General features: G+C 48.3%; 1 protein-coding gene across 1 annotated transcript in view; it reads right to left on the reverse strand.

Annotated features, from left to right (window-relative positions):
- BMPR1A (bone morphogenetic protein receptor type 1A) overlaps positions 1 to 21,760 on the reverse strand; it is a 189,149-nt gene that overhangs the window by 13,357 nt on the left and 154,032 nt on the right. The window contains exons 9-11 of the mRNA XM_075072542.1: positions 8,111 to 8,303; positions 7,384 to 7,681; positions 5,960 to 6,135 (exon numbers count right to left, since the gene is read on the reverse strand). Of these exons, the coding sequence (XP_074928643.1) occupies positions 5,960 to 6,135; positions 7,384 to 7,681; positions 8,111 to 8,303 (667 nt within the window). The remainder of the gene's footprint in view (positions 1 to 5,959; positions 6,136 to 7,383; positions 7,682 to 8,110; positions 8,304 to 21,760) is intronic.

Consider the following 21,760-nt stretch of genomic DNA (forward strand, 5'->3'; position numbering starts at 1 on the left):
TAAAAATATGTCTTGGTTCACATGAAACTGGGAGACAACCTTAGGCAGAAATGCAGGATGAGGGCGTAGCTGCACCTTGTCTTTATAAAAGACCATATATGGTGGTTTGGAAGTCAGCGCTCTGAGCTCGGATACCCTTCTGGCTGAGGTCATAGGCACCAACTCCATGGGTGCTCCGGAGCTGGAGCATCCACGGGGAAAAAGCTTCTCGCCCCACCCCCATCCCCAGCTCACCTCCGCCTCCTTCCCTGAGCACGCCGTGTCTCCGCTTCTCCTCCAGCGCTTGCCGCAGTGAAACAGCTGTTTTGTGGCGTAACAAGCTGTGGGGCGGGGAGGAGGAACAGGAACGCAGCGCACTCAAGGGAGAAGGCAGGGAAGAGGCGGGGCCGGGGAGGGGGTTTGGGGAAGGAGTCCAATGGGGCAGGGAGGGGGCAGAGTTGGGGGAGGGACTTTGCGGAAGGTGTTGGAAAGGGGGCAGGGCAGGGGCAGAGTCAGGGCAGGGCCGGGGGTTGAGCACCCACCGGCGCCAGGAGAAGTTGGCGCCTATGGCCGAGGTTATGGCCACCAGAAAGGCCACTATCCAGAAAAGGTATGACAGAGGGCAGGTCGCCACGGGCTTGAAAGGTGGCCTCCTGAGTGCGGACAGGACAAGGTTGAGGTTCCACTGGGGAATGGCCTGTTGTACCTGGGGATAAAATCTGTCTAAAACCTTGAGAAACCTGCCCACCAGGGGATTATCAAACACTGACCTACCTGCTGCCCGTGGGTGAAAGACCGAGATGGCAGCAAGGTGTACCCTGAGAGATGATATTGCTAACCCTTTCTGCTTAAGGTATAACGGGGAAATGGAGCTAGCTGTGATTCAGTTCCCCTTTGCCGAGACCAAATGGAAAAATGCTTTCACTTTGCCATGTACATGGTATGAGTGGAGGGTTTTCTACTTCCCAGAAGGACCTTCCTCATTGGGTCCAAACACTGAAGCTCAAGAGGGTTCAGCCATGGAGTTTCCATGCCATGAGGTGGAGGGATTCCAGAATGGGGTGCTGCAGATGGCCATGGTCCTGTGTGATTAGGGTCGGACAGACACGAAGCACCACTGGTCTGTCCACTGAGAGGTTCAACAGCCTGGTGAACCAGTGCTGCAGGGCCACGCTGGTGCTATGAGGATCAAGGAAGCCCTGTCCGGGCGAGTCTTGAGGACTCTGTGTCTGAGAGGGAAGGGCAGAAAAGCGCACAGCAGGTGACCCGTCCATGAAAGGTAAAAGGGCGTTCGTGATGGAGCCTGGGCTGTGGTTCAGGAAGGAGCAGAACTTCTGGCACTTCCTGTTGCTCCATGTCACAAACAGGTCTATGTGGGGAGAGCCCCACTTCTGGAAAATTGAGCTTGCAGTGTCCAGCCGGAGAGACCATTCATGGCCGTGACACGAATGGCTAAGGCAATCGGATAGCTCGTTTTGTATCCCCAGAGGGTGCGATGCCTCAAGATGTATCGATGGTGGCATACCAGTCCCCCGGATTCAGGGAAGGAATGATGGTAGCCAAAGAGATCATGTGAAACTTCACCTTCCTTATGAATGTGTTGAGATCTTGCAGCCCCAGGATAGGCCAGAGCCCACCTTGGACTTGGGAATGAGGAAATAGTGGGAGTAGAACATCTTGCCCCTGAACTCCTGAGGAATCTCCTCTGTTGCCCCAAGAACGAGGAGCGATTGCACCTCCTGCAAGACAAGTTGCTCGTGAGAAGGGTTCCTGAAGAGGGATGGGGAAGTGGGGTGGGAGGGAACCTGGCAGCCCTTGCCACTCTTTGTGGTCTGCCACATCGACCACCACAGTCCCTGGCTGGGGGTGGGTGAATAGGTGTTCGTACACTTTCTGCGGCACAAAATATCATCTTTCCAAACCTTTAGCAGTGGGTGGTATAGAGGCCGGAGTCTGCCAAAGCACCTTAGTGGTGTTTTGGATCGTTCTTATGAGGGGCAAGGCCATCTTAGAAGGACCCTCAAGGGGTAAGTTTGTCTACCATTGGGTCAGACTCCTCCATGACCTCCTCTGCCTGGAGATTAAGGTTTAGGGCCACCCTCCTAAGAAGGTCCTGGTGACCCTTGGTGTCCATCGCTGGCAGGGTGGTGGTGGTGCCCGCCACCGCCTTGTCTGGAGAGGAAGAGGAAGAAGCCCATGGGACAGGGTCTTCCTTTCTTTCCGTCTCTCTGGTGGTTAGGTCAGGTACCTTGGAGCTTCCCGTGACTGGAAGTGGCTCTAGTGTCCCTGATGGCGCTGGATCGGGTGCTGCGCCTGAGCATGACCGCCGAGAATCCCTGTCTTGTATGGGGTCCTCAGGAGCCCTGGGGGTGTAGTGAGCCAGCAACAATGCTAAGGGCAAAGCACGGGGTGCAGATGCCACCAATGCCAGCCTGGAACCCTGACCCTGATGGTAGGTCGAAGGGGTCCAAAAGGGCCACTGGACTGGGCCTTGCCACTGGAGTGGCCGGGCAATTGCCGGTGCCAATGATTCCACTGGTCTGCAGTGCTGGGACCAGTAGTGGCTGCGTTGAGAGACAGAAGACTCAGTGTCTGACTCAGACTAGTAGTACGTGCCTGACCACAGAGGGCAGAGCCAGATGGCACCAGGGAGTGGTGCCAGGGAGATGGTGAGCTGCGCCTTAACATCATAGGCTTGCCACGATGATGAACCAGAGACGATGCCACCATCAGTGCTGCAAAAGGTGCTGGAGCCTCATACGGTGCCCGGCTAGACTTTACAGCCAGTGCCGCCGCTGGTGCCACCTACAGTGCCTGGGCTTGCGGGGCCGGGGACTGCACCATCATGGTAATGAAGTCGTGCCCTGCCTCATAGGTGTCCGACGTGGAGGGAAGGTCGAGCTCTTCCTCTAAATCCTCCCAAGTTGGGGAATCCATCAGCACCGAACTCAATGGGCCTCAAGCTGGGGCCGGAGTCAATCGTGCCGGGTCCTGAGGCTCAGACTGTGGGTGTCCCGCCGGAGGACGCATCTCGCTTGTGTCCCTTTGCGGCTTCTTGAAGGGGGAATGACCCCTGTCCCCCACCTTTTTCTTATGCGGCACCGGGGACTGTGAACGGTGCCCCCTGGTGGCACTGGTTTTATGGGTTGGGGAGCAGCACTCGTGCTCCTTGGAAGAGTCTTCCTCAGAAGCGGCACATCCCGCACTTAGGCCAGAGCGCTGCGCACCAAGGATGCCGGTGCCGCTTCTGGCTGCGGGTGGAGGGCCACCTCTATCAGGAGGAGCTTCAAATAATAGTCCCACTCTCTCTTAGTTCTGGGTCTGAAGCTCCTGCAAACTGGGCACTTATCTGTCTGATGTCCCTCTCCTAAGCACTTGAGACAGGCAGCATGCAGATCGCCTGTGGGCATAGGTTTTACGCACCTCTCGCATGCCTTAAACCCCTGCGATCAAGGCATGCCCTGGCACCTGGGGAAACTAGGATGGGAAAGCTCAAGTAAGTCCAACTAATCTACAACTAATATAAAATGAACTAACAATTATATGCAACTAAGAAAAGGGCACCACTAGGTAGGCACTTGTGAATGCAAGAGACTAAGCTGTTCCAATGACTGTCACTGGCAGCAAGCTGGCAGGGACCTATATACACTGCCTTAAAGCTGCCACTGCAGGGGTCTCCACAGTCGACCTGATGGGTACCGCTGGGGAAAACCTTCTGATGACTGTGCACACGACACGTATGCACACCTTTTGGAATGCACATGAGCAATCACATGAAGAAGAAACTCTCTTCCCTTTGCAGGGATATAATATTTCATGTCGGACCTCTTGCAGGTTGGAGCGATTGTTGCAGCAGTCTGCCAGACATGCTTGACAGCTTCCATGATTACATCATTTATGGGGGGAGGAGGCATGATGATGTCATCCGGGAAGGAGGAAGAAAAATGAGTTATTGGTTTGACATTCTGGTCAGAAATTTATTTCTGTTTGCCCATCATCTTTTCAGGGGCTCAAATGATCCTGGTGCGGACAGCACAGGTGAGTGCTGTGTACCTTCCCTGTGTGGGGTAGGAGGTTTGAGGTAATGTGAGGGATATCCATGGGGCCCAATACTGCCACTGTGGAGGGAAGGGCATAGGAGCTATCCAAGGGTGTCTGTACCGCTATTGTTCTTTGGCCCCTGTACAGTACCCCTTGTGTGGTGGGGCCGGTTTGATCATTTGGCGAGTGGGAGAAGAGTGCTGCGAAGGATATCTCTCTCCCTCGTCCTCATCCTTGCTAGAAAAGGGGGAAGTAGATGGTAGAGGAGTGGTGGGATGGCTTGGTACCAACGGTGCTGTGGTGATCTTGGTGCCAAGAATGGGAGAGTCAGGTGCTGAGGACATCATAAGGTCTTTGGGAAGGAAGAACTGTTGTGATGCTGACAGCGCCACTGATGAGGTAATGGTGGATACTGGCTGATGTGGAGCTGTTGTCTGTAAGGGTGCACTTGTCAGTTGCACTATACTGACAGGAGGTGGCACCATAGGTTGCAGTTGCTCTGATGTGCCCGGTGCAGAGTGTTGGAATGGCTCCACTGGTGCTGAGGCATGGGTTTTCTGTTTCCCCTTGGTGAATGCATTGGAACTAGATGTCTTGGAGCCTTTAGCTCTCACATTACCCATGGCACCAGAGGGTTCTACCATCCTGGTCTGGGGAACGCTACTTCTTCCTCGGTTCCCGAGCCGGTGGGGACAGTGCATGTTTCTTTGCCACCTTCTTATCTGGGTGGTCTGTCGCGTGAGTAACAGGCAAAGACGAGCCCCTGTCAGAGGCTGCAGTTGGAGAAGTGTATCCCAGGGCTCCAACGCCGGGTGGAGAGATTTCTCCATTAGCAGCAGTTCAAGTTGTAAGTCTCTGGCTTTCCTGGTCCAGACTGACAGTTTGTGACAATGTAGGCACTTTTGAGATACATGTGCTTCTCCTAAAAAGTGACCACACAGAGTGTCCATCTGAAATAGGTATTGAAAGCCTGCAGGTGAGGCAGCGTTTAAAGCCCGGTGAACCGGGCATGCCCCTGAAGGGTGTACTTCCCCCCTCCTCATGAGGGGAGAACTAACACTACTCTAGCAGTGAAACAAAATACTAGCTTCTACTGGGGGAAAGAAACAAACTTTTTTTTTTTTTGGAAGAAAAAAGAAACGGGGAAAAAGTGGAAAGGCAAATTAGCTAGTCAAAGAACTAATGGAAAAGGGGTAAAATACTAAGCTATGAGGGACTGCTGAATGCTCCGACTCAAGCCAAAGGTGGTAAAGGAAGGGGGGCAGGGGGGGGGGGTTGGTCACACAGCGCCAGTTAACTGCTTATGGAATCATGAGACGGGACTGCACATGTGCAACCCAACCAGGCACTGCTACCACAGATCTCCGATTACAAGTGCAGGGGCACTCAAACACCTAAAGTGGAGCACCCACAAGGACATCACTTGAAGAAGAACTTACAAATTCCTGAAAAAAGAGAGCACAAATTTGGGAAGAAGTTGAAGACAGAAAATATGGGATGGAGATAGAGAATACAATGTAGGAAAAGAGACAGGTAAGGAGGCACAGGAATAAGACCAAAAAAAAGGGAAATAAGATATTGAAAACAATGCAGGAAAAAAGATATACAGTCATCTATCATAGGAAAGAAGAGGAAGAGTAGAATGAAACCAGGCGCAGTATGAAGGTGTAAAAAAGCAAGAGAGAAATACAAAGTTATGTTATAAAAAATGTATTAAGAAGACAGTTGATTGACAGTGTTACAATTAAGTGAATCACACAGCTGTTTTGTTCTTTTAAAATGCAAGGTGCCTGCCCTTGAGACACAGGGCAAGTGGTAGGACTCAAATATTTTTCATCCTCTTCAGAAGTTTTAGTCCTTGGATTAGAGGTATTGGATAAATTCTTTTGAAAACTTAGTTTTGTAAATAAATTTTGAAACACAAGATTTAAAGGCTTACCTCCTGTGACACAACGCCGAGCCATTTCCCAAATGATCAAGCCAAAACTGTAGATGTCAGCCATGATATATGGTTGGAAATGATTTTTATTTAGGCTTTCATCTAGGACTTCTGGGGCCATGTAACGTTTTGTTCCCACTCTAGTATTCAAAGGGACATCAACTTCATTCGTATCACTAAATGTAAATAATAAAGGTTAAATGAACTGTGGAGCAGTACAAAGGAACTGATGTCATGTAAAAAGATGCAATTATTATCATCAAAGTAAAATTATGATCTATAATTAAATCAACGATCTCATTCTCAAATCCTCCTTCCAATATTACAGCTTATAATATATTTTGCTTCTTTTAGACAGATTAAATAAAAAAAGATTATAAAATAGCCAACATGAAGGTTCATGTGACTGCTTTGCAAAAAAAAAAACAAAAAAAAAACAACCCCCCCCCAAACCTAAAAACCCCCACCAAAACTGCACACATGACTAAGCAGACAGAAGCAGACAATTCCAAATGTTCAAGACTCAAAATGCATTACTAATATCCACAATTCTACACATCAGTACTCATGCTGAAGTTTTCTTGTGTTCTAGGATTTGATATCCACTTCAAGACATTGGTAGCCCATGCATTCCATTATAAGCTTTACATGTACAGTTTTTACCTCTATATTAGACCTAAAATACCCTTATTTCTAATAGGAACATTTTGAGCACACTGAGCATGTTACAATGAGCTTTACAAAAAAATAACAACAAAAAACAACCTATTTCTACAAAATTACCTGCATTTATAATGTTCTACCACCACACTATCCACACACCCACTAAAAACTATACTAGAAATTACCATGTCTGAACCCAAATTCTTGGAAAAGGGCTTGCAGCTTCTTTGGCATTAGCGTGAGAAAGTGAAATTTTGTGGCTGCTTCAGACATTAGCAATTATTTTTGTAGTAATTTTTCATATTTTTTAAATAACTACAGTCAAAACAGTAATTTTGTAGGTAATATATTTTACTATTCAATTCATTTTATGTTGCTCAAATTTTCATTGAGTCACAGATCTTATACTGAAAATACATGAAAGCATTATAGAGATGCTCCAGGAAAAGATGAAGTTTTGGATTCTGGCAGTGGATTTGTTTCCTTTTCTCTCCTTCTTGTGAAGAGGGGAACAACTTGAACTCTTAGCTCTCCATCCTAACAACCTTTGAGAGCATTTGATCTTCCACCTCAATATTCACCCCACATCCAAAGTAAAGAAGAGTATTTGACTCTCAAAACAATAAACAAACACCATACAATTTTACTGTTTAACTGCAAAACAACCAATCAGTGAATTAACACTCATTTCAACTTGATCTTTGATGCCCTTCAATATACCTGCAAAAGATATCAACTGCTAATAGGCTTTCATCATTTACCTGTTAAATTTGACTGCAAGACCCAGGTCAGCAATACAGCAGCTTCCATTTTTCTTTATCAAGATATTTTTACTCTTCAGGTCCCTGTGTGCAATAGCAGGCTTGCCTTGTGTCCCATAAATTTCTGTGTGTAGATGGCACAGACCACATGCAGCAGAATAAGCCAGTTTGAGCAAAGCCCTGTTGTCAAGTGTGGCACATTTCAGGAAGTCATACAAGGATCCATTTTCATGGTAATCTGTAATCAAGTAAAGTTGTGTCCAGGAGCCTGTGCCTTTAATATCAGCAGCTATAAAACCTGTTCAATGCATAAACAAAGTTAGCATTTAGTGTTACATAAAAATCACATCATTTATTACTTGGAAGACTTTTCAGGAAATGAAAAGGTTGAAGACTCATTTTATAGTAAGACTCAACAGCCCCTTACACACCCATCACTTCTTATTTGAAGACTAGGAGTGCTAGAGTTTAGGTTTCAACCTCATGTGATGTCACAATGCTGATCCTCAAGCAAAAAGAAGAAAAGTCAGGATCTGTTATTTGTAATATTAAAAATAAGCAAGATCCATAGTCTGCATATAATTATAGCATTATTATTATTATATGCTATGCTACATTCCTGCAGCGATTTCATAAAGGAACTTCTCCACACTCTTCATGAAACAACTACAATTCTTTGAAATATAAGTATTCCACTACGCATTCAAATTACAAACTGCTTACTTACCAAGTATGTTTTCATGACGCATTAGAACAGTCTGGTAAATCTCAGTTTCTCTGAACCAACTAGCTTCCTCAGTGGTAAAAAATACTTTGACTGCCACTTTTTCGCCTCGCCATTTACCCATCCACACCTCACCATATCGCCCTTTCCCAACTTGCCGCATCATCTGAATCTGTTTGGCAATAGTGCGCTGAACCTAAACAAGAAAAAAAAATCAGTAAGTGATTGAAGGCACACTGTCAAGACGGTTGCCAGTCTTAAAACTTTGCTTGCCTTAACAATGGTTCCATTTCAAAGGTCTATTCTAGATTCTTTCCAGCTACTCCTTCTCCTAACTAATCATTGCTGCCTTGATTGGGAGAGTGGATGTGTATAAAAATCAATAACTAAAATACTCAAGAGAAAAAAATACATTCGATTTTTATTTAAATTAGACTGAGCTAAATTCTTCTAATTTGTAGAGGATTATAGCCACCTGTCTCACTGGATAAGCCTTTTTGCTGAGCTACTACAATAATTATGCTAAAAGGCATGCCTCAATTCACTGTTGAATCAGCATGTTTATTCAGTTATTACAGTTGTTCATAACCAATTTAAAGTATGCCAGTGTGCAGTATGCAAGCCTATTTTATTAAATATCATGAATAAAGCTGAAGAGAAAAATCTTACAACTGGAATAGTATTATCCAAGTATTTCATCCGAAGGCCTGCTGGAGGACAGAACATTTCTTTATATTTTACTGGCCTCAGCAGGTTTTCTACAAAAGAATCCCTCTTCTCATGCTGTCTAGTTCTGGTTCATTATGTGGACGAGAAAGACGGACTCTTTTACACTTGTGTGTGTATGTGTTAGTGTGAAAGACACTGTAAACAAACTGCAGCTCAAAAAAGTATATAGAATTAAATATTTACAGATAAATAGCACAGTTCAGAAATTAAGAAGTATACACACAGGCAAAGGAAGAAATGGGTGTTTTCAGGTGAGATAATAAATGAGACGGAGAACTGATGAGGTTGAAAAAACACAAAAAAACAGCTCTTGTACCAACCTATGGCCTGACTTTGTAGCAGTACGACAGAGAAGAATTAATACTAGATTGATAAAAGGAAAAAGAACAGTAACTTACAAGTAACGGTGGCTCTTCAAGAAGTTGTAATCAGCTCTGATCCCACTGCAGGTGTGCATGCACCCCATGCATGTGAGACTGGATATTTTATTTTAGCAACAGCATCCATCAGGGTTGCACATGTGCCTGTGCCTCTCCTTGTGCTCTCATGCAAGGGTATAAAGGGGGAGTGGCTGTGATGCTCCCTCAATTCCCTTGCAATTGGAGTCCATGGAAGCAGAGAACTCTGAAAAGCAGGGATGGACTCATGGGATCCACATGGACCACACCTTGAAGAACCAGTTACTGTAGAGTAAGTAAAAGACGTTTACCTTTTGTAACTCTTGTTCTTTGAGACGTGTTGCTCATGTCCGTTCCATTGTAGGTGTGTGTGCTTGCCACATGCACTGGTGCTAGAAGTTTTTCACTCAGTGGTATCCATAAGGGACTGGCTCTGGCATCCTCTGGAGTGGTGCACATATGCCGCAGTATAAGGGGCACCGCCGGCTCCCCACTCCCTCAGTTCCCCTCTGTCAGAGTTTCGGCAAGAAGGAAGGAGGGCGGGTCCTGGAATGGACATGAGCAACACATGTCGAAGAACACGTTATGAAAACAGGTAACTCTCTTTTCTTCTTCGAGTGCTTTCTCATGTCCCTTCCGTTGTAGGTGACTCCCAAGCAGTACCATTGGTGGCACATAGGAATTCATGGACATGTTGATTGCAACACAGCTCTGCCAAATCCAGCATCATCTTTGGCTTGCTGGATGATGGCATAATGCGTTGTGAACCGAAGACCACATCGTGGACCTGCAGATGTCATGGATAGGGACGTGTGCCAGGAACTCAGCCAAAGAGGCCTGAGCCCTCGTCAAGTGAGCCTTCAGTATCGGTGAAGGCACAGCCCGTGCTAACTCATAACAAGTACGGATGCAGGTGGTGATCCAAATCGAAATCCTCTGAGAGGACACCAGAAAGGGCTTGGTGTGCTCCAGGTAGAAAGCCAGGGCATGCCTGACATCCAGAGTGTGCAGACACGTCTCGTCATTGGTCGTGTGAGGCTTTGGACAGAACACCAGGAGAAAATTATCCTGGTTCATATGGAAGTGTGACACCACCTTTGGCAGGAAGGCTGGATGGGGCCGCAGCTGACCTGGACCATGTCCTCGGAGAATACAGTGTATGGGAGCTCCAAAGTGAGGGCTTTAATTTTGGAGACACGTCTCACCTAGGTAATAGCTACAAGAAACGCAATCTTCCATGACAAGTGAGAAAGGGAACAAGAAGCCATAGTCTCAAAGGGTGGACCCATAAGCCTGGAGAGGACCAGATTAAGGTCCCACTGGGGAACTGGATCCCAGATTGGGAGAAAGAGTCTTTCAAGGGCTTCCAAGAACCTGAGTGGCATCTCATGCGAGAACACCGATCTCCCCTGGATGCATACGGCTGATACAGCAGCCAGGTGCTCCTTGATAGAAGAGAAGACGAGCCCTTGGTGCTTTAAGTGAAGCAGGTAATTCAGTATGGCCTGCAGAGATGACTGGGCCGGGGAGATATTCTGTTCTGATGCCCAGCAAGAGAAATGCTTCCATTTTGCCAGGTAAGTTGCTCTGGTGGAGGGTTTTCTGCTTCTCCAAGAGAACCTGCTGTACCTGACTGGACCAGGCTTGTTCCTCTAGATTCAGCCATGCAGCATTCAAGCTGTGAGGCAGCGAGAGGTGAGGTCCAGATGCAGAAGTCGACTGTGATCCTGCAACAGTAGGTCCGAACAGCTGGGAAGTGGCCAAAGGGCTGCAACAACCAGGTCGATAAGCATGTCGAACCAATGGTGGGATGATTATAATGACCTGTGCCTTGTCCTTGATTTTTGAGAGGACTTTGCTTATAAACGGAATTGTTGGGAAGGCATACATCAGGTCCTCTGACCAGGACAGGAGAAAGATATCAGATAGTAGTCTCTGCCGAGGCCTTGGAGAGAACAAAACTGATGACGCTTTCTGTTCTGTCTGGTGGTGAACAGGTCCACTTGGGGAGCTCCCCACTTCTGGAAGAGCATTCTGACAACCTCACTTGTGGTGAGAGAAGGAGGACCTGGTGAGGCAATCCGCCAGCATGTTTTGGACACTGGGGAGGCTTCCAGATGGACTGCATGCTGGATGCAGAAGTCCCAAGGATGGAGGGCCTCTGGCACAGCACTGACGACTGAGCTTCCCCCAGCCTGTTGACACAGAACATGGAGGCTGGGTTGACTGGCCAGACAGTTGGGGAAGGAAGTCGCCGCAAGCCAAGTGGACAGCTTTGAGCTCCCTGACGTTTATATGCAACACAAGCTCCTTTCAAAAACATAACCCTTGAGTCCTCAGTGTACTGAGATGCACTCCCCAACCAAGGTTGGACACATCTGAAATCAGGGAGACCATGGGTCACGGGCTCGTGAACGACATATCTTCCAATACTAGAATCAGGTTGGACCACCACTGCCGAGAGGTAAGTATCCGCGGAGGGACTGTGATGACCTTGTCTAGGAAGTAGTCTGACTCTGGCCACATCTGGAGGGGACACAGCTTGAGTCTAGCAGGTTGGACAATGTACGTGCATGCTGTCATATGCCCCAATGATGTGAGACAGACCCAGGCCGTGGTGAGCAGATGGGCAGTGACATTGGCAATCAGATCTGACATTGATCTTAATCTGGCCTCTGTTAGGAATGCTCTGGCTCAGGTAGTATCGAGTACCACTTCAATAAACGTGATCCTTTGGACTGGGACCAAAGTTGATTTCATTCATTTATCAAAAGGCCCAGAACTTGACAAGTGGCTCGCAACATCTTGATGCTGCGCCAGACCTGGACCCTGGAGTGGCCCTTGAGAGACAGGCTGCCACCACCGACATGCACTTCGTAAACACCCTAGGCACCATTGCTAGGACAACAGGGACATTGCAAATTGGTTGTGGGTAGTCCCAACTATGAAACACGGGAACTGTGTCAGTGAAATATTGATGTGTGAAAGTAAGCCTCTTTCAGGTTGAGGGCAATGTACCAGTCTCCAAGATCCAGGGAAGGAATGATGGAGGCCAGGGAGACCATGTGGGACTTCAACTTCTTGAGATACTTAAGGCCACGCAGGATAGGGTGTAGACCCCTCTGGGCCTTTGGGATAAAAAAAATTGCAGGAGTAAAACTCTTTCCCCTTCAAGTGCTGAGGGACTTCCTCCACGGCTCTCTCCTGAACAAGGCCCTGCAGCTCCTGAGCTAGTAGATGCTCATGAGAAAGGAGAGAGAGTGTGTGTGTTGGGGGGGCGGGGTAGAAATAAACTGGAGGGTATACCCCCCCGCTACTGTGCAGAGGATCCACTGTTCCAATGTTATAGAGCCCAGGCAGGGAGGAAGGGAGACAAGCGGTTGGAAGAAAGTAGGGGTGCTGGATCCAGGACACACACTGCAAGGTCGCCCTTGAGTGCACACTCAAAATGCCTGCTTAGTACCCGGCTGGTTGCAAGTAGAGCTCAAGTGAGCTGAGGAGGCCGGGTGTTGGCCTTGCCAGTGCTTGTAGTCCTTGCCCTTTTTGCAGAAAGGCTGTTTGGGATTGCCCCCAAACCTGTGGGACTGCTGTGGCTTGAACCACTTTCTCACAGGCGCTGGCATGTAGAGGCCCAGTGAGCACAGGACAGCCCTTGAGTCTTTCAGGCCATGTAACTGCTGTCTGTCTGTTCCGCGAACAGTTCCAGGCCATTGAAGGGGAAGTCCTGGATGGACTGTTGAACCTCCACCGATAGGACCTATGACTGAAACCAGGACGTTGTGCAGTCTATATGGTTTTATAAAAATTTAATCATAAGTGAATATAATGTAACTGAGATATGCTTCATGCAAAAGGTCTCTTGTAAGATATCATTACAAAGCTTATAATCTGCTGGGTGTAATCATCCTATTTGTATAAATGTACCACTCTTGTATCTGAAACTAGAAATATGAAATATAACTCTGAGGGCCTATTGTAATTATATAAAGTGTGGGCCATTAACGGTGGTTTGGAAACTTGATAACTCCCATTAACTGGGACCATTGTCTGCAGATAGGTATGTTTTACCTGTAAGTCTTCCTGTATAGGTGTGTGCTGGCAAGTGATAATGAAGTCTTGCAGTGACATGTGATCATGTCACCTGAACTGGAATCCATCTTTAACCTGGTGTCTTTCCATTGAGAAGGAGGGGGTGGGAACTCAGAAAGGGACAAAAGGATTCCCGCCTTACGCAAAAGATATATAAAGGGATGGAAGAGAACAAAGGGAGAGAGGAGAGCAATCATGAAGAATCCCCTAGCTACCACCTAAACTGGAACAAGAGCTGTACTAGGGGAAAGAATTGTGCCCAGACCTGGAGGTGTCCAGTCTGAGGAGAAAAAAAAGAAAAACAAAAAACCACTTACTGAAGCATCTCTGAGTGTGAGATTATCTGTATTCAGTTTGATTAGACATAGATTTGCACATTTTATTTTATTTTGCTTGGTGACTTACTTTGCTCAGTCTGTTACTATTTGGAATCACTTAAATCCTACTTTCTGTATTTAATAAAATCACTTTTTACTTATTAATTAACTCAGAGTATGTATTAATACCTGGGGGAGTAAACAACTGTGCATATCTTTCTATCAGTGATAAAGAGGGCGAACAATTTATGAGTTTACCCTGCATAAGCTTTATACAGAGTAAAACAGATTTATTTGGGTTTACACCCCATTGGGAGTTGGGCATCTGAATCCTAAAGACAAGCACACTTTTGTGAGCTGTTTTCAGGTAAACCTGTAGCTTTGGGGCAAGTAATTCAGACCCTGGGTCTTTGCTGGAGCAGATAGGGGTATCTGGCTCAGCAAGACGGGGTGGCTGGAGTCCTGAGCTGGCAAGGAAAACAGGAGCAGAGGTCGTCCTGGCATATCAGTTGGTAGCTCCCAAGGGGGTTTCTGTGATCCAACCCATCACAGCACGCTTCCTGGAAATGGCTAAAGCCCTGGTCCAGGTCGCTGAGTCTGCTGTATTTGAAGCTGCCTGGAGGGCTGCCCTGGCCACAGCTCTGCCCTCATCCAGAATAGCCAGGAACTCTGGCAGTGAATCTGCAAACTTGGGCATAGACTGCCAAATGTTAAAATAATGGCCTGATGGTTGGCAACTCTCAACTGGAGGCTGGCCATAGAATAAATTTTTCTGCCAAAGAGATCAAGCCTCTTCACCCTCTTACTCTTAGGGGTTGATCCCAGTTGGTCCTGTCTATCACGTTCATTGGCTGCCAATACCACCAGTGAGCATGGAGCAGCGTATGTATACAAGTATTCAAATTCCTTGGCAGGGACGTAATACTTTCCCTCATCCTACATGGGTGGCAGTGATTTGGAGGTTTGCCAGAAGGCCTTGAACAGCTTTATCACTCCTTCATGGATGGACAATGCCACTTTGGAGGGGGCTGCTGCACTTAAAACATCAAACAGGAGGTCAGAGGGTTCTGCCAACTGCTTGGCCTCCAAACCCAGGTTAGATGCCACCCTCTTTATAAGCTCCTGGTGAACCTATGTAGGAAGGTCCTGCTATTGCCTCATCAGGCGAAGAGGATGAGGAGGCGGGTATAGGCGGGTCTGCTAGCTCAGTAGCCTCTGCCAGGGGAGCAGTGGGAGACTGTCATCAACCATTCCTCAGATGTCCCTGCGATGGTTGGGGAAACTCTCAGGGGTTCCATAGTTGCCAGGGAGCCACTGAACCTGGGGCTATGCGGTCACTGGTGTCCCTGATGGGAATGCCGATGCCCCGATGAGTGGCCTTGGCCTGCAGACAGATCCTTCTCTTCACTCCCTGAGCCTGAAGAGGGAGAGACTCGCCAGGGGAACCAGGACGGTACTGATGCCAGCTGTCTGCCCCATTCCTGTCAGACCTTTCTGCGGGTCTCCACCAGTGACCTGTACAGGGAAGGCGGCTCTCAGTGCTGCACCTCCTGTGACCGGCAGCGGCATTCAGCGGAATGGTAACAGTACTACAGTGATCGATGCTTCATGCTTTGAGAGTGGTGCAGATCCCTGGGACTGGGAGTGAGAGGATCAAGGTCTTAGCTCAGGAGATCATTCAAGTACCTGTTGGGATCCATAGTGGCAAATTAGAGACCAGTGACAGGACTCCGGAGACGGGCATCTTGACTCTCCAGAGTGGTGCCACAAGTTTGAAGATCGAATCGGCCACTCTGGGGACTGGTGCTGGGACTCTGTGAACTGGCAATGCACCTCCACAGGTCTGCGCCAGACAGCTGTGATCAATGCTAGGATCCTGGGGAATGCTGCCTAGAGTCCAGGGAACAATGCTGGAAACTCTGACAGGTAAGCCAACCCATACCCAGGGCTGACGGCACTGCTCAGGTGAGCGTTGGCAGGGCAACCCCTGCATTGGGGAGCAGTGCTGCACCAATGGGGACTGCTGGAGAGGTCCCAGAGTGGGTTTACCCCTTGAATGGGGAACCTCACTAACCAACGTAAGTGGCACCAGCAAGGACAATGTGGCCTGAAAGACCTCCAGCATGGATGGCACTGCTAAGTGCCAAGTGCCTCTGCCACTTCCTGGGGTGGTGAGTGGGACTCTTAGGGGGCTCAACAGCCCAAGAGATGCTGGAGACTGGCCACTGTCTGAAGGGAAGGAGCTGCCCCATGTGGGTCTTTGCTCTCCCCCGGCTCTCTCCTTCCCTTTATGGGATGTAGGAGAATCTCCTCTCCTGGTCTTTCCTTGCTTTTTAGCTGCTACTGGGGATGGGGATCAGTGCTAGTCGGACGCTGGTGTCGGTGGCGCACTTCACACCAATGCTGCAGTGCTTGGAGCGGAGTCCGATATAGCTGGCTCTGAGGCAGGTGCAAGGGCCAACTCCATAAGGAGCACTCTAAGTCAAATGCCATGCTCCTTTTTGGTCGCAGGTTGAAACTTTTACAAATTGTCGCTCACGTGTCTCTCCCCCAAACACTTCAGACAATTTTGATGGGGATCACTGACTGGCATAAGTTTTTGCAGCAGTCACAAGGCTTGAAGCCTGGGGATCGGGGCATGCCCCATCCCTAGGCTAAGTCAGGTAGGGGATTATTTCTAACTTATGCACTAAGGGAACCAATAAACTATACACAAGAGAGATTCACAACTAGGCACAGATGAGAAGGAAAGTTTCCTGAGGCAAGGAGATGTTCCAGCACTGTCATTGGCGATAAGAAGGAACCGAGGGAGGACAAGCCAGTGGCGCCCCTTATACCAGTGCATTCGTGTGCCATTCCAGAGGGCGCCAGAGCCGGTCTCCTACGGATACCACTGAGGGAAAATCTTCCAGCACCGGTGCATGTGGTAAGCACACACACTAACAATGGAATGGACATAAGCAATCACTTGAAGAAGAACTATCTGTCTTGGATGGTTTAGATACAACAAATCCTGCAACGCTGCAGAGGTTAAACTAGATGACCCTTGTGGTCCCCTATTAGCCTATGATTCTATCGGGGGGTCAAACTTACTGACCCTCCAAGCCCCACACGACAATCTTCAGAAGTTCAAGAGTCGGGGTGCACCTGACAGGACTTCAGCCCCATGAGAGGCAGGTTGGTGGGGCTTGGGGTTTCAGCCCCGCAGGGAGAGAGGTCTCAGGGCTTCAGCCATGTGGGACGCACCTGCTGGGGCTTCAGCACCATTCCTGCTAAAGCCTCAAGTCCTGGTAGGCATGCCCCATGGGGCTGAAGCCCAAAGACACCCGTCACTGTTGAGCAGAAGCCCCAAGCCCCACCATCCCGCTGCAGGGCAAAACCTCCAAGCTTCCCCCCTCCCTACCTGTCCGGTAGGCAGAGAATGGGAGGGCTGGGGAGCGGGCTATGCAAGTTTAACGGTAAAAGAGCCACATGCAGCTCACAAGCCGCGGTTTGGCCATCCCTGATGTCTATGATAGTGACTCATCCTTTTTTTGCATAAGGAGGACTGGTGCTCCTGCTGGAGAGATGGGTTGCTGAATGATGCTCTTTGAAAGATTTTCCTGGCTATACCTTTGTAGTGCCTTGAGCTCTGGTTCAGAAATGGTGTATATGCAACTTTAGGACACCTCTGCCCCAAGTTGTAGGTCTATTGGACACTCATAGTCCCCATTGTGGGGGCAGTGAATCTGTGTTTTTCCCTTCAAACACATCCAGGTAGTCTTAATATTTGTTGGGGGTCTGGTCTAGATCTGCCCCCTTCTGGTTAGCTCCTGCTGTCCGGGGTCTCACTTCCAAGAGTCTTATCTGATGCTGGGGCCTAGGGCTTGGGTATCCTGGGGCCTGGTGAATTTGATGGACGCAAGCTTTCTGGCAATATTTGGAGGAGAAGCTTATGTTCCTCCACCACTGGGAAATACAAGGGTCATGCTGCCCCAACAAAAGAATGTCAAGAATTACTGAAAAGAATGGAGAGCGGATCACATCTAAACATATTATTTCCCAGTGCCACTCCACTATGGCCTGTAAGGGTATGGTCTCTTGGATCACCAGTCCTGTTGACAGGAGCAGCCTATAAATCATCTCCACCAGGTCTGGCATAGATTTTGGCTGGAAAGGGATCTGGAGTGTTTAGTGTGCCTTAAGGTCTATAAAGTTGGGAGCAGTCCCAAAGTGTCAGTTGCAGGGGAATCCATCTCACCAGTTCCAAGCCCCCCCAGTTACAGTGGCAACTGGAAATGCAGGGAGATGCCGTGGTTCTAGGGTCAGGTTCTACTCAAGGGTTTCAGGGTGATTCCAGAGCACAGAGCTCTGGTGATGCCGAGGTTATATCCCCCTACCGGGCCTGGGCTGGTCCATTTTCCAAGCAGGACAGTAGGCAAGGGTGTGACCTGGCACTCCACAGTAAAAACAGAGATTCAACTGCCATTGATGTTCTTTCTCCTCCAGGGTCAGGAATCAGTGAACCAGGTCGACCTGCATGAGTTCAGGACTCAGTTCTACAGGTTTTTGCACACTAGATAAATGTGGGGGCATCAGGCAGCTCCTTCTCCCCTCCTTCCACTTGTGCAGCCGAGAGCAGATGCACAAGGCAAGGTCAATAACGGCCTCTAGGCACGTGGGGTTTTCAACGTGGGCTAGATCATCTTTTACCACTTCATTGAGTCCTAACTGGAACTGGTGTAAACTGGGCTGCCTCATACCATTCAACATCAACAGAAAGCCATCTGAAGTAAGTGGTGTAGGTGGTGGCCAGCTCCTTCCTCTGACAAACCTTCCAGGGGGCAGCATCTGCAGAGCAGACGTGATATGGGTCATCAACAATGGCCAAGAAGGCTTGCACAATGGCATCCCAGTTGGAAAGCACTGGGCTGTTCTGCTCCGACAGGAGGGAAGCTCAATCAAACACTGTGCCAGTGAGAAGGCTGACTAGTCTGTGGGATAAGTTTGGAGATAGAGCAGGAAGAGCAACGGAGTATAGCTGCTTGCTAGCTGTTTGCATAAGGTCTGTGCTTTGGCAGCAAGCTGCTTCACCTGGGCTTAGTGACTGTGCCCATTGTGCCTTGGTTACAAACTGCATAGTTTGGGTCTGTAGTGTAAGATTCTCTACCTGCAGACAGGTGACTTGGTCTTGCAGGTCTCGGATCCTCAGGGAACCTCTGGTCAGAGGGTGGTCCACCCCATTCAACTTCTGTGGGGTTGGATGCGGTATGGGTGGCAAAAAAGGTCTAAAAACAATCAGGGCCATGGGTGGCCTGTGTGCACAGGTCAGTTATCAAGCTGCAGTCAGGAGACAAATAGTGGAGCTGGGGCCAAGCAGAAGTCATAGTCAGGCATTGAGTTGTAGACAGGAGGCAAGTAGTAGAATCGGGATTAAGCAAGGGTCAGGAGCCAGAGTCTGGGTTTCACAGCAAGGCAAGGTCTGAGTGGAAACAATGAAGAAACAATGCGTTGTTACTCAGACAGGTCCCTGTGATGGCTTTCTGGTATAGATACCAGCACTGGCCAATCAGTGGACTTTTGGGGCAGCCACTCAGGCCCCACTGGAGAGTACTTCCTGCAGTGTCTAGTGTCACAGGATCCTCCAGCAGAAACCTAGTCTGAGCCTCCAGTGGTGATGCTGAAGTGTTGGTGGTCTGGAACCCCATGGTGTCAGGTTCTACTCTTGCAGGTTCTTACACAGAGTTGGAGGGGCAACAGGTAAAGTCTATCAGGCAGTGTCACGTTCACGATCTGCCTCTCATCAACCAGTGATCCAGGCAGGGAGAGACATGAAAGCCTTGCATTATGAAGTGGGCCAGTGCTGTAGAGGGCCCAAGCAGCTTTATCTTGTACAGGTAATGATATAGTTCCACTTTGAATTTTGAGTACTTCCTGCAGGCTACGTGGATAGATATATGGAGGTACACACCTTGCAATTTGAAAGCCACAAACCATGCTTGAGCCTGAAGAAATGGAACAACAGAGGCAAGCGATACCATCCTGAATCTGAGGTGGTGCGTGTAGCTGTTCAGCTCTTCAGGTTTAAAATAGGATGAAGACCCTTCTTCCTTGGCATAATGAAATATCATGGCTAGAAGCCTCTTTCCCTATATTCTTGAGAATCGTCTACGGATCTTAGGCATGTCTACACTACTAGCTAAATTGGCACTGCTGCGATCACTGCAGCGGTATAGATTTAGCGGGTCTGGTGAAGACATGCTAAATCAATGGGAGAGCGCTTTCCCATCAATTTGTGTACTCCACCTCCCCGAGAAGTGTAAAGGAAGTCAGCAGGAGAGCATCTCCCATCAACACAGTGCAGTGTAAACACTGTGGTGAGTGGATCTACCTATGTCGACTTCAGTTACGTTACTCACGTAACTGAAGTAGTGTAACTTGGATCGATTTACCATGGTAATACAGACCAGCCCTTCAATGAAGGAACAAGGCCATTTCTCTTTGTAACAGACTCTCATGTGAAGGATCCCTGGAGAGGGACAGGGAAGGAGAGTGGGTAAGCAGAAGATGTGAAAAAAAAAAGAGCTAGCCAAGGGCTACTATATCCAAGACTGAAGACTGAGGCTCTGACTTTCCCATCAAATCTACTGTTTGGATGATGCAAGAGTGTGTGACAGCGGAGGCAGATGACTGGAGTCTCCTTGAGTTTCACAATTGTTTCCATGACAGGTACTCTGACTATCTGTCCTGAGAATATGGGTGAGCCTACTGCGTTGAGAGGGGCCCTTGAATCCCTCAAGAATCACTGTGCTTCCTGAGTTCTTTTGTTGAAGAGTTCCACACATTGAAAAAGAGGTCTTGTATGCTATCCTCAACTTCCCCATGGCAGATGCAAACAGCCTCCTGGTTACAGCCATGGTCATCAACCTTAAGGCCGTGCTGGAGGTATCCCAGGCTGCCTTTAGGGCTGTACTGGTAAACATTTGACCTTCTTTGACATCTATATACACTCCAGAGCCCTGTAGTACTTTCACCAGGAAGGGAACCAACCCTTTCCCACTTCAGGAAATTGTATCTGGTGAAAGTCCGGAAGCTGGCCATATGGAGTTACACTAAAGTGGACGAGTAGGCTTTGTACCTGAATATCCTTGTTCTTAGGCATGCCTTTTGTCAATTTTGATTTTTCCTGAATTACTGCAACTACCAATGATCCTGGGTTTGGATGGGAATAAAAGTATTTGAATTTTTTAGAGGCACCTGCTAGTTCTACAGTTCACCTGTTCTGCAATGGACTGGATGGTAGCAGGGGCTTGCCAGAGACCCTTGGCTATCGCATGCCCTCATTTATGGGGAGAACAATTCTTGCCAGATTTGATGCGGTCAAAATGTCAAAGAGTTGACAGGATTTCTCTTGTATGACTGCCATTTTGACTTTCAGGGTCTCCACCAAAGGATCTCGGAGATGCTTAAAAGTCATCAATTAACTGTCAAGGCAGGAATTGGTATGACTGCCTCATCAGGTGAGAATGACTACTCTTTAGGTGGAGATTGAGGATCCCTGGTATTGTACAGCTCCTGGGTCAGGCTCTAGTACCAGTAAGGCTAAGGTGGCATGGCGTAAGGGTTCTGGGGCTCATTTATAGATGGTTAGCTCAATGCCACCCATGTCTCTTTTGTGGTGTTGTGACCTGCAAGATGGATCTTTGGTATCAGCTCTAGGTTTACTCTCAGGAAGTAGAGAAGAGGCATTGCTGCTCAACATGAAGGAGAAATCTGGGAATGGAGAAGAAGAGAAACACTCTTCAAATAGGGGTGCCACGGGGTAATGTCTCAGCCCCGGTGCTATGCTGGCACTAATGATGTCCCCAGAGAGGATCTTGATTGCTCTGTAAGGGCAGGTCTTAGTCCTGAAATTGATGCAGGTGCCAGTTTACCCCATGCTACTCCCTTAGCAGATGACTTAGACACTGTCCGTGGAAGACTGATGTCTTATCACACCTCCCTGAGCAATACTTCTCAGTGTTTGATCTCCACTTGGCCCTGCCTTTTGGTCATGCTCTTGTGTTGGTGAGCTGGTGTGAACATTAGTAGTGCCAGAGGCATTGGTGCCAAGCATGTTGCTAATAGTGACAAAACAGTTG

The sequence above is a fragment of the Chelonoidis abingdonii genome, chromosome 15 (assembly GCF_003597395.2).
Source record: "Chelonoidis abingdonii isolate Lonesome George chromosome 15, CheloAbing_2.0, whole genome shotgun sequence".
Taxonomy (NCBI): Eukaryota; Metazoa; Chordata; order Testudines; family Testudinidae; genus Chelonoidis; species Chelonoidis abingdonii.